General features: G+C 43.7%; 1 protein-coding gene across 1 annotated transcript in view; it reads left to right on the top strand.

Annotated features, from left to right (window-relative positions):
* Positions 1-649: 649 nt before the first annotated feature.
* Positions 650-13,326, top strand: part of ehd4 (EH-domain containing 4) — a 29,305-nt gene continuing 16,628 nt past the window's right edge. Inside the window, exons 1-3 of the mRNA XM_072365138.1 lie at positions 650-1,151; positions 5,656-5,832; positions 9,553-9,650. Coding sequence (XP_072221239.1) covers positions 922-1,151; positions 5,656-5,832; positions 9,553-9,650 — 505 coding nt within the window. The 5' untranslated portion in view covers positions 650-921. The remainder of the gene's footprint in view (positions 1,152-5,655; positions 5,833-9,552; positions 9,651-13,326) is intronic.

Here is a 13,326-nt window from a genome sequence, read left to right as displayed (position 1 = left end):
TCTTCTCATTTTGACAGTGAAGGCATCACTTCAGGACGGGATAACGAATTGGTGGGATTTCTATTTTATTTTCTTACATTTTTTGTATTCTAGAAGACAAACAGTCTGCAGATTACTGGTGAACATCAGTTTTATGTTTACTGACTTCAGAAATGATGGAAATTCACCCCCGCTGACACACAACACAGACTGTACTGCTTCTAGATGTATAATCATATTTTTTTACTAAATTATATATTGTTTCAACTGTTTTTAAGTAATCAAAAAACACAAAAAAAACTATTTTCATGAAGCAAAAGTAACAGACCGTCCTCAGACCTCAGTTTTCTTTTCACACATGGTTCTTATTAGAACTGCTTCAGTATTTTTGTCTTCAAACTACCAACATTTGATGTTATTATCACTAAATTATGATCAGATTATTCATATTTGATGAAGCATGTTGCCATGTGATTAACTGAGATCTGAACTCAAACTTTCTGGAGAAATAACCCCAAACTGTGGGGCTCGGTTGGGGCTCAGCTGCGCTTTAACGTGACCATGTTCTGCACTTTCACTTCTCTCGTGATATTTTTTCCTGTGAGACTCACAGGGTTGGTCTATAGTGAGGTATAAATACTTTTGCCCTAAGTGCCCCCCACCCCACTCCACGCGCGCGCACTCTGGTGTTTGGTAATATCCAGGGAAAGAACGGCGTCACGGGGGGAAGGGCGGTGCCCGCAGGTACCCACATCAGCACAGGCAACAGAACAAACCGCTGCAGTGTGTCCCGAGCAGAGCAGACTACGAGGTGTCAGCCGCATACTTCCCCGAGCTCAGCCTCACAGACGGACCGAGAGGAAGGAGGCGAAACATCCGCAGCATTTGGAAACATCGAAACAGGGAAGTTGGAGCTCAGCGCCTCGGTGTGCTTTAGGAAGTATGTTCAGTTGGGTCAAACAGGAGCAAGGTGGCCGCAACAAGGAAGGAGAGATGTACCAGACGGTCACGGAGGGACTCCAGACGCTCTACACCAAGAAGCTGCTGCCGCTGGAGGAGACCTACCTCTTCCATGACTTTCACTCCCCGGCCCTGGAGGGCGCCGACTTCCAGAGCAAGCCCATGGTGCTGCTGGTGGGCCAGTACTCCACCGGGAAGACCACCTTCATCAGGTGGGCCCCCAGCGCGTGCAGCTGCTCTTCTGTTCTGTGTTAGCTGTTCTGTCCATTAGTGCCAGGTGTGGGATGTTAAGATCTCCCACTTTAAGTCTGCTTCTCTCATGCAGAAACTAACCTGAGAGCACTGCGGTCAGGTCGCCTGAACTGAAGGTGATCTCCATTATGGCACAAGCTCGCTTTTCTGATTTAACAAGGGAAGGAACACTTTTCTCTGGGCACTGATTAAACCTCTTATGGTCCGTTATTGTACATGTAAATGACTTGTTCTTCTGTGAAAATGCCCCTGTGTGGAAGTGCAGATTGGCCCAGCCTGTGCAGATTGGCCCAGCCTGTGCAGATTGGCCCAGCCTGTGCTGCTTGCTCTGGCTTGGAGCGCCGGACATGGCTGTGGAGCAGGAAAATACAGAAAATGCATTCCGAGCTTTGCAGGTGTAGCAAGGGAAAACCTAAAGCCAGGTTGGGGGCTGTTGATGGGCTCACAGGACATGCCTGATCTGCCACAGAGGGTCACACACTTGTCTGAAGAGTTTACTCCAGACTGTGCGCCCAAAACTCTCAGAAACAGAATCTGATGAATGGATCCATGCTGTCTGGAGCAGCAGGCTACATGTAACCTCTCCACTTTGGTCTGGTCTGTTCACAGGGCAGTTCCTGAAGTCTTGTGCTTTGTTCAGTCACCTGCAGCAGGTCATGTGCTTTTTAAGAGTGCTGCTTTCCTGACGGCTGCTTGGTAGAGGTGCTCACACTATGGAAGTGATAAGAATGGACTGTTTTCACTGTTCTTTAGAGTTTAGCTCAGGTTAGGGGCGTGGCAGAGCATGAGCTGTGATCTTAAACAAATGTCAGATTCACTACGGTGACTCGCTCGTGTCACATGAAGCTGATGACAAATGATCGCCTTTCTCACACTCTCCAGTGGTCCAGTGGTGACAGGAGTCAGGCCCTGCAGGGTTTTTTGGGACTCAGAATGCCTGACTTTGTGGCAGCGCTTCTGAAAGGTTGCGACACAAGTTTTGCTGTGGTTTTTAGCCATGAAATTGCTAGATTTTCCCCCTTACTTTGATGCAGAACACTGGGAATCTGTCGTGCACGGGGATTTTTGATTGGTAAATGTGATCCGTTTCTGTTGCACATTCAAAACCAGACCCACAGAAGTTCATGACATATAGGTCGACGTGAGTGACGCGATTGGTCAAAGCTGAGTTAAAGTTGTGGTGATTCAACAACACGGAAAGGATGTGCAAAATTCACGAGGATTGGCTGAATTCCTGGAGGGACTGAATAGTTTGGAACATCTCTTGTGTTTGTGTTAGAAAGTGTGCAGAAGAAGAGTTTTAGCTGCACCTGTGATGGCAGAGACAGGCTGGGACTCGCTGTGTGCAGCATGTGACTCACTCTCAGCTCTGCATAAATCCCCATGAAACCAAATGTGTGCCTGTTGCAACAGAGGCAGGGTGACTGTCGTTTGAGTTGCTCTGACTGAACTGTAGAGTTTGAGTCACAGAACTGCCATGTTTGGCCTTGATTGCGCCATCTTGTTTGCGCTTTTTCTTTGAATTTGAAAAAAACCTTTGAATTAAAGAAAAGCTTATGTCCCTCCATATATAAATAGTTTCTCTCAAATATTAGCTCCAGTAAGATTTTAAATTCACGAGTGATTTTCAGACGGACCCCTCGGTTGTTTGGTATTTTTGTGTGGAATCCGCACGCGTGCAACACGTAATGCACGTTGTGTTGTGCAACCAGCGTTGAAGATGGCAGAGGACATTTTGAAAGGCTGCAAACTTCCAAGATTTTGTTGTGAAATTTTCTAAAAGTAATTAAACAAGAGAAGAACGTATTTTCATGTTGGTCTGAGGCGCTAACTGAGGCTTAATCTGTGAAACGCAGACAATAATGTGCATTAAAGTTTGAATAAAAAACTGTTGTAATGTTGTGTACTTCCTGTTAGTCATGATACAATGTCTGCAGTATAAAACCATGTTTCATTAGCTTTATCACAGCTTAAATATTCTCTGATTTACAGCCTACACAGAGCAGAGGGAAAAATTATCGGATTATTTTCGGGAATTTAACATGTACGGCAGCAACTTCACCGACAGAACCAACCAAAACCAGTACCACAGCAGTTAGAGGGCTAACACTGAAGCTAGCTCTGCATGCGTCTTGTTATTTCACTGAGCTCTTCTTTTTGCTGCTTCTGGCACACAGTTGTTGTTTTTTTTAAACATATCTACATGTATGTAGTGACAAAGATGTCGCCGCCCCGGTACTGTAAAGCAAAATGGTTGAACTGCAGCATCTGAGCCCCAGGTGCTTCTAGACAGTTTCAGGCTTGGTGTTGGTGTGCTTCAAAACGAGTCAGAAGCTCATCATAGTTTTAAGGTTCACAAACTTCTCTTGTGTAGCTTTAACTTTGTGCAAAGCCGATGTTTCTATTCTATAAATTCATCTTCAGTGGAAACAGTCTCTACACCAAACAAAGATCTGCTGGTGGCTCCACTGTCATTATGAAAGGACCTTAATGCGAGTATGTGAGTCTACAACTCATATGTTTCAAAAGCCATGTCAGTATTAAAGTTAAGCTCAATAAAGTGACGACTAATCGGCTGCCAGGTATGTAAGGTCACACGTAGAAGTGGATCACATGTTCAGGCTGGCTGAGAACAGAGTTCCAGACTCTCATATCTGCTGACGGAGAGCGTATGGGTGTGTGCAGATGTCAAATGCAAACATTCAAACATTTTGGCAGCAAACAGAGCGAGCAGATCTGACCTGCTCAACATTTTCATCAGCACAAGTTGCAGGAAAACTTTGGCTCTGTATAGTGTGTGTGTGTGTTCTTGTTATTTGTACGTCATGAGGACCTGTTGAGCTATAAGCACTGACCTGGTCAGGACCAGTGGGCTTCACGGGGACCAAAGCCCAGTCCTGAAGAGGCAGGATGTCATTTCTGGGGTCCTGATTAAGGGTAAAGCTAGTCTGAATCATTATTGCCTTAAGCTCAGGCTTTGGGTTGGGCAATCCACACCAAATGGAAGTCGATGCAATGTCCCAATAGCTATAGCTGCACAAGCTTTTGTGTGTCTGTGTGTGAAAAAGGGGGAAACTGCTGAGGCCCACCCTGCCCTGAGGAATGCTTTGAATGATGTGAACAACTTGCCAGTAACTACACTGTCAATTCTTCTGCTTATTCTCTTCTCTTTTTCTGTGTTTTATGGGTTGTGTTTGAAATGCACACTTGTTCACCTCCTCACTTTATAGTGTTCAACATATAGAGGACCCACGAGTGGCCAGCTGCCAATGCATTTTGGACAGTTCTTGGATGCTCCAGTTTCTACTTTACCAAAGTTCTGCATCTCAGACAGAAAAAGACACAAATGAGTTCATGTTTAAGATGCCTAAGGAGTAGGATTTGTTCACCAGACACTTCCAGCGGGTCAGAAAATCACAGTTACAAGCTGTGAATGTTTGGTTCGAAGATGCATTAGTGAATCAGTTTCATTTCAGTTTTAGTAATGGCCACAGCAGAGTGTAGAGGAAACCGGGCAGGTGGTGTCCCCTGCTGAAGGACGAAGATGTGGGTGGGGTCACATTAGCAAATTCATAGATTCCTACTGAATGAGGGATTTAAAATCATACCCAGTCTAATCTATGGCCATGGCAAAAACTTGGAAATGTTAAATTTTGAATAACGCATAGTTTTATTTTTTAGATGAGTGCAAGAACACTTTAGATAATCTCATGTAATGAGTACCTCATTAAGAAAAGCAAAGAAAATGGCTAATAAGTGTAAAACTGAGGAACAGACAGGGGCCTCAGCGTTTGCATGGGCCAGTAGCTTCCTGGTGTCGGGGGTGCCACTGCTGTTGAACTGCTGCTGTGAACACTCTGGTCAGAACATACCTGATCCTCCTGATGTGTAGACCTGGTTCTAGCTAAAGATGGGCAGAAAGATGTACATTGTACCAGCTCAGCAGCAGTAGACAGAACTGTTGAACCTCTTTGATGCTGTGCTGAAAGGAAGGATGTAAGAGGACAGAGACTACCCTCTTTTCCTTCCTCTCTCACTTTTCTGTAACCAGGAGAAGTGTGTGAGAGGGTGGCAAAGGTCAGTGTTGGTGGAGAAGGAAAAAAACTGAATGTGTGCTAACGCAGCTCTTCTCTGGCGGTGTTGAAAAGTTGATCCATGGAAACTCAGAAGTAAGGCTCCTGACTGAATGAAATGGTTGATCTTTTAACACTCCTCTCCTGTCAGAGACAGTCTGAAAGGCACACGAGCATTTTTGGATTGATTATTTCCAATAGAAATATTGGAAATAGATTCTTAATGGGCTTATCCAAAAAGAATGGCATGAAAATGAACTGGACTGGACTGAATCGTCTTCCTGTGTTGGCCCAAAGACTCACTTTGAGAGTGTGTTGTCCAGTGAAATGACTTCCCCTGAAACATACAGTTTATCTGAGTTGTTTTTTTTCCTTTTCTTTTTGGTCTCAGGTACCTGTTGGAGCAGGATTTCCCTGGCATGCGCATTGGTCCGGAGCCGACCACTGACGGCTTCATTGCAGTGATGTATGGTGAAAACGAAGGTGTTGTCCCTGGTAATGCTCTGGTAGTGGACCCCAAGAAACCCTTCAGGAAACTCAATGCGTTTGGAAACTCCTTCCTCAACAGGTAACAATAAAAGCTTCATCAAAACCTTCCTAAAATGACAGTGAGAAGTGATCTTGATGTTCAAATTCAGCCAGCCAGTACTAACCATCTGCTTAAACTTCATGAAAACATGGATAATAAACTTTTTACCAGGAGCAGACACACTGTAGTCTGTTTAGACACTGAATTACACTATTAGCTATGTAAATGTTAGTTGATATTGAATTATTGAAATCATTTGATCGTGTTATTTTGGAACCTATTGGGGAATTTCTAGGGATAACGAAGTGTATCATCAGTTTCTGAGAGGGATGGAGCTTTAGATGCTGCAGTTTCTGCTGTTTTATTAACAGCTTAGAAGCTGGATAAGTAAGAATACTACTGACTGATGTGATATCCATCCATCCATCCATCATCTGCCGCTTATCCGGGGGTCGGGTCGCGGGGGCAGCAGCTTGAGCAGAGAAACCCAGACGTCTCTGTCCCCGGCCACTTCCTCCAGCTCTTCCGGGGGGACCCCGAGGCGTTCCCAGGCCAGCCGAGAGACATAGTCTCTCCAGCGTGTCCTGGGTCTTCCCCGGGGTCTCCTCCCAGTGGGACGTGCCCGGAACACCTCCCCAGGGAGGCGCCCAGGGGGCATCCTAACCAGATGCCCGAGCCACCTCATCTGACTCCTCTCAATGCGGAGGAGCAGCGGTTCTACTCCGAGCCCCTCCCGGATGACTGAGCTTCTCACCCTATCTCTAAGGGAGAGCCCAGACACCCTGCGGAGGAAACCCATTTCGGCCGCTTGTATTCGCGATCTTGTTCTTTCGGTCACTACCCACAACTCGTGACCATAGGTGAGGATGGGAACGTAGATTGACCAGTAAGTAGAGAGCTTCGCCTTCTGGCTCAGCTCCCTCTTCACAACGACGGGTCGGTGCAGAGCCCGCAACACTGCAGACGCCGCACCGATCCGCCCGTCAATCTCCCGCTCCATTCGTCCCTCACTCGTGAACAAGACCCCGAGATACTTGAACTCCTCCACTTGGGGAAGGATCTCATTCCCGACCCGGAGAGAGCATTCCACCCTTTTCCGGCTGTGATATCAAACGCCTTAAAGCTTCTTCAGGAATATTTAGAAAGGCTATAAGAGCTGTTCATATATGCAGGCGGCCAACAATCGGCTGTTGTGCCTCAACTAGGGTTCCACTGAGGATGCCTGATGGGTCCAAAACTTCTGAAGCATTCAGAGCATCCAGGTGCCTGATGGAGGGAGCTCCCTTAATTTGGTTACCCCATATCATCTGTTTTTGAAGGTTTATCCAGTATCTTTGTCATCTGCTCCAGCCTCCTTACATAAACTACCACAAACGTCCCTTCTTGGCAAACACAGTCTCTGCACATAATGACACATTGGTACCGCCTTCTGCTATTGTCACCGCTTTCCTCAAAGCATTTTGAATGTGGGATGTGACCCCCATCACCCCGCAGTGACGTATAAACACACCCCCACTCACTGTGAGCTGTCAGATTCCAGACACATCAGCGATTGGTCTGGCTATCTAAATTTAGCTCCAAACTAACCTGGGTCCAAACACGTTTCCTGTGTCCAGTGAGGAAATGGCAGGACGGCTGACCCTCCATCTGTGTGTGTAGATCTGTACCTGAGGCACTGCTTAAACTAGGATTTTCACCTTGCCCTGATCCAACGTAGAAACCCTCAACAATAAGTTATTGTTTCCAGGAGGAAGTGTGTGTGCGTCACCATGTGTCGGCTCACTGGCTTTGTTTTTTCCCGCTGCCAGTCTTCAAATCCGGCACGGTCAGATGATTTAGTGTAGTCTGCTGGCTAAGGTTATCACTTTAGGAAGTGTTGAGTTTTTTACATTTTAGGATGCCATAAAAGGAAGCTGGCTCTTACAAGGTGTTACAATAAAGTAAATGCCACCTCAGATTAACAGCAACACATTAGATATTACCATGATTTATTGAACTAAAACAAAATGTAGAAGTAGTGTGTAAAAAAACTTAATTTTAACGTCTTTTCTTTTTCATTTTGTCCTGATTCATAAAGAAGATGTATTTATTTCTCTCTATGCTGATTGAAAGAGAGCACAGCAAAGATAAATGAGTAAATAATTACAATAAAAAATTAGAAGAACTCCCAATCAGTGCAGGGACAGCAGGGAGAAGGATTTACTGAGGATTTCTGGATATGGGGGGAACTTTATTTAGAAAGCACTTTAAAAACAGCAGGTACTGACCAAAGTGCTGAACACTGAACAACCATAAGCCTCCATCCAACCGTTTAGGTGCGTTTCCATCTTTTAACTCTTTTTTTTTTTTTTTTGTTTTGTTTAAAGTTGTTATTTAAACTTTTCTTTTTATTTCTTTTTATTATTTTATTTTAACCAGAACTTGGTATTTGACCACAGCTAAGCACCACCCCCTCAGGTTGTTCAGGAACATTTTTTTTGTTTAGGAAAGCATTTTTCATTCATTCATTATTAAATCCTTATTTGCAGCTGCATCAGCACTAACCGTGGCATCCAGTTGACAGAAAAAACACCCCCATGCCGTGTCCTGTGTGTTCGTGTGTGGTGTGGAGCGTTTACAGCCTGCATGACGGACATTATAACAACATGGGGAGGACATTTGAAAGTGCAGGTTATCACTGCACTCTGGTCTCGCTCAGCCCTTTGAATTATGTTGTATTTTAAAAATAAAGATGAAAGTAAAAAAGAAAAGACGTGACGTGACGTAAAGCCCAAAATAATGGTGAGGAAACAGCAGGCAAAGATAAAGATATTTTAGGTGTTTTTGCTTTGTAAAAGTGCAGAAAAACACACTAACCCCCAGCTTTTTAAAGGCAGGAATCAGCCAAGCTGGCTGCACAAGAGACTGAAACTGAAATGAAAATTGTAAAGGAAGAGCAGCACTGCAAACGAGTCACATTTGTACCTCCGCTTAGGAAAATGATCTCAGATATTAAATATTATCTGTATTGTCTCAGTCTTGATCTGAGCCCACAGGCTGAAAGTTATGCTGAGGAATCCCGAGGTACCTCTAATTATTTAACAGTAGTTATGGTACCACCACGTCACTGAGCAACTCAATCTTTGTCCCCTCTTAACTTCCCTCAGAGGGTTTGTAGGTGGTCAGCTGCACACCTCACTCCAGCTTAAAGGGATTGGAGCTGAGCATCTCTTGATGGTTAACAGCCTCGCAGTCCAGTCTACAGCCCAGAAAATCTAAAACTTAATTGACTGTACAGTTGCGCTGGGGTTCCAGAAATCTGCAGTTCTTTCAGGCCTGCACCTTGATGGTCTCTGGGTTGTTCCTGACTGCCCAAACTAATGGATTCTGAGTTGAGGGTAACACTTTGTGTACTTCCAGTCTCAATAACTTGTACTTAAACAGTTTAAACTGATGATCTTAGAACCTGCAGTTGTTCAGAAATGGTTTTAAGAATGATACACTCCTCTTTCTCAGATTTTCTCTTAGCTGTCAATGCCACTGGAATAATAACTGTAAATTATCATTTTATACCGGATTAATCATTTTAAAACGATACCAACAGAAATGCAGCATTTTCAGCATGTTTTGCAACCGGTGTCTTTGAATGTCTTCATCTCAGTGCATTTTCCTTCTCTGCAGTGGTTTAATGGCACAGAACTGGCCAATCATGCCACTGAAATAAAATAATTCATTTTCACAGTTTTGTGTGTGTGTGCATGCTTGCATGTGTGTGTTCAGGTTCATCTGCTCCCAGATGCCCAATCAGGTTCTTCAGAGCATCAGCATCATCGACACTCCTGGTATCCTGTCTGGAGAGAAACAAAGAATCAGCAGAGGTATTATATATAAGCTCGTTTAAATGAATATTTTAGGGTGAGGCTTGGTTTCAGAGTCGGGGTTTGAACTTGGGTTCATGGTTGGGTTCAGAGTAAAGGTTAGAGTTAGGCACTCAGCTGTGATGGTTAGGGTTAGGGGCTGTTAAATGCATTATGCCAGTCAGAAAGAAAAGTACATTTGTGTGCGTCTTTAAGCTGCAAACCATGTCAGCAGACATCCACTGAACCAAACGAATGCATTGACTACGAAAGCTAGAAAAGGAGCTGCTGTCACGGACACGTTCACATTTCATATCTGCAGCTGTGCTTCTGCCATTTACCTGAAGTATCATGGGCCAATTTTCATTACCACATGCTGCCTCTCTTCCTCTTCAGTTATGAAGAATGTTACCTAAGGTGCCATATTCAGGACTAAAGTTGCACGATACCCACGGTACCTATGGTACCCCGCGGTGCCAAATCGTTACGGTTCCTACTATACTAGAAATTCTATAGAAATTCTGCAGTATCGCGATAACAGCCGGAACCGTGATACTTTGTCTGGTATAGTATCATGGTTACTTATTTTGGTATCGTGACAACTCTATTCAGGACAAATTACAGTTTTTTTTACTTTTGTAAAAGAGGGCTTAGTGATAGCAAAATGTTGAAATGAATTATTTATCCCTCTTTTCACCTCTTGCTTTTTCTGCTAGTCTGTTTCCTCTCATGAATCAGAGCTGCTGGTCTGAAACCACAGAGCTTATAAATGCAGATCTGAAACCACAGACACAGATTGAAAGCATCAATACAGGAACAAACACTCAGGAACATTTCACAAGACTGATTAATCCACTGTTACAAATGTCACGTCAGTTATGTACAATAACTGTGTGGTGATACACTTTAATTAATGTGTAACAGCTGACTGGTAGGGCTGGGTACCGAACTTTGGTTCTCTTGAGGCACCGACCGAAATGCTTCGGTAGCACCGAGTATCAAAACACGCCTCGTCTTTCGGTCCCCAGAGATTAATCATGTGATCAAGAACTGATGGAGCTGCCCTCGATTGGCTGTATTAACGTTACACTTTGCTGCAGGAACATGTGGTTCCGCCCACAGACGGGTTCACATGTATCTGCGTTGGGAACTGTAGTAGAACCGGTTAAACGATGCCACCGAGGTCAAAAGCGTGGCTCCATTTCACCAAGATTGATGCCAACAGAGCGCGATGCAACATGTGCCAAAAGTCATCGCTGCTAAGGCCAGCAACACGACTAATTTAATGAACTATTTGACCTGCACAAAATCAATTAAAGAGCAGAAAGTTGCTCCGTGTTTGACTGCAAGAAGGTCGGACCGCAGCCATCCTCCTCTCAGCAGCCAGAGTCAGCCTGTGGACGCCACAGAGCCGAGCGGCATCATTCAAAGTCTCCACCACTGGACTCGGCTTCATCTGAGAGCACCGAGGAGGCGCAGTGTGTGGGATTATAACAGGTAACGTTCAGTGAAATCCGGCAGTAATCTCAGTGTTACTGCAGCTTAATACTGCAGAAAGCAGACATGCTGATGTTTCTGAAGGAAAACTGCTGAGTGAAAAGTATCCTCAGTGTGGAGGATAGAGTTAGACACCAACCTGGCACCTGTTTGAAACTCACCCAGCAAAAGTTAGCTGAAAAGACATTGAAAAGACGTGATGGTATGCGTCCAAACAACATCTACGTTTGGTTGAAAAGTGAAAGGCCTTTTCAGGCCGTTGAAATTTGGAGAAGATCGGACGGACCAAACACAGCCCAATTTTCAACAACTAAATCTGGACTAAATCAAGACTATGACGGACCAGATTTAGCCCAAAAACCAATGTCCAAATGGTGTCTGGTGTTCGGTGGGAATATTTAAAATGATTTGTTGTGAATTTTTTTCTGAAAGAGAACTGCTTGGATTGGAAAAATACTGAGCTGAAAAAGATTTGTACTGTTATGTGTAATGTAATTTCCTTTTTGTTAGAATTGATTTTGTAAAATTGGTATAGAAAAAAGTATCGTTCGGGAACCGGTATCGAAGTGAAGGTATCGGTATCGAAACATTTTGATTGATACCCAGCCCTACTGACTGGTAGAATAATGAGCCAAACAGAAGGCAAAATATTGTAGTTATCAACGACATCTTTGCAGCACAGCATTTTAAAACGTTTGTCTGAAGCTGCATTTTGCCTTTTAAATGGCAGTTCAATTTAGTGTTATTTAACAAAAGGATGTCTCTTCGGTCCAGGATGAGTCGGTGCTGTTAGATCTATTGCAGAATAAATGATCGATGTTGAAAACATTTCCTGATTTATAAACATTGGGATATTAGACTCTCATAGTCTTGTAATGACCATAAATACAAATTTGTGTGATCTGTGCTTTCTATGACTTAAAAAGTGAAGACATTCAGGGGTCAGAATGGACTGAAAATCACTCAAAATAAACGGCTTTTCATGCAGATTAGAATTAAAAACAAAGGTTTTATTTATTTTAAGTCATTAGATGAGTCACTTTATTGTTGAGGCGAGCCTTGTGCTGCCAACTTTTTCCTTGGCAGTGCCACAGCAACATCAGATCTTTGGCTGGTTATTGATCACTGTTATTGATCACTGTTATTGATCACTGTTACCTTGCCTGCATGCTTTGACCTCAGGGCCCAGATCAGCTTTGATGCTCTCACTTTTCTTCTAAATATTGTTTTGTAATCCTTTTCTTTGCTCTGAGCAGCTTTTGAATGTTAGCCAAATTGTTGAGGATCCTTTTTGTTTTTCCTTTGACATAATTTAGGCCTTTAATCCTGAAGTTCAAAGCGCTGTGCTTCACCTTGCTTAGAGCAGCTCTGCCTTCAGTTTATGCTGTTTTACTTCAGTGCACCAGATTAAACGACTCAGGTCATTTCTGATGAAACATTTTGAATGAATCAGTATAACACATGAAGAAAACCTTTCATTCATCCCTTCACATCCTCCACATTCTGCACCTCACACTCTTCTTTCTGTCTGTCAGCACATGTCTGGATCAGTAAGTAATCAGCTGTTTTATCCTTTCCATCCTGTACATACTGTGCACATCTAAAATGAAAATAATCAGAAACCTCCAGAGTAGGGGACCTTTAAAGGATTCCCCTCAGCTATCTCTGGGACAGTTCATAGATCACATCAACATTGGCTCTCCAGGTCTCATTAATTCTCTCAGTCATGCCCTAACTTTGTGCTAGATGAACATCTGCTTACCTCTGAATGAATGCTAACAAACCCTGAGAGTCCTCAGCCAGAGAAACTCTGAAAAACCCTAAATAAGCAGAGCATTAATGATACTTTATCATCTGGTGGTCAGGAGAGTGTGAGGCATCCCTTCAGACTGTACCTGTGCTACAACATGTTGTTCTAGCACTAAATCTGTAAATATCGAGTTAATCCCTCAGAAAGTTTATCACTCCCTCTTTGGCTGCTGTTTTCAGTCTGTTTGGAAATCTTGGAATTAGTTTAAAGTAAGGAAGCAGAGTTTTGTGTGTTAGCTTCTCCTTGAACTCGTCACTTTTTACCTGATTTTTCTCTGATTTATGGTGTTCCCTCACTGCTTTGCTGCAACAGCCTGCGGTTCTGCTACCGTTGATGCGTCACACAGGATTCTGATCATTGGTGCATCTTGTAATTAAAAAGCGCTGATAG

The sequence above is a fragment of the Leuresthes tenuis genome, unplaced genomic scaffold, assembly GCF_036924035.1.
Source record: "Leuresthes tenuis unplaced genomic scaffold, fLeuTen1.0.hap1 SCAF_15, whole genome shotgun sequence".
Classification (NCBI taxonomy): domain Eukaryota; kingdom Metazoa; phylum Chordata; class Actinopteri; order Atheriniformes; family Atherinopsidae; genus Leuresthes; species Leuresthes tenuis.
The sequence above is the reverse complement of the archived record's forward strand: the minus strand, read 5'-3'. Positions and strand labels throughout refer to the sequence as shown.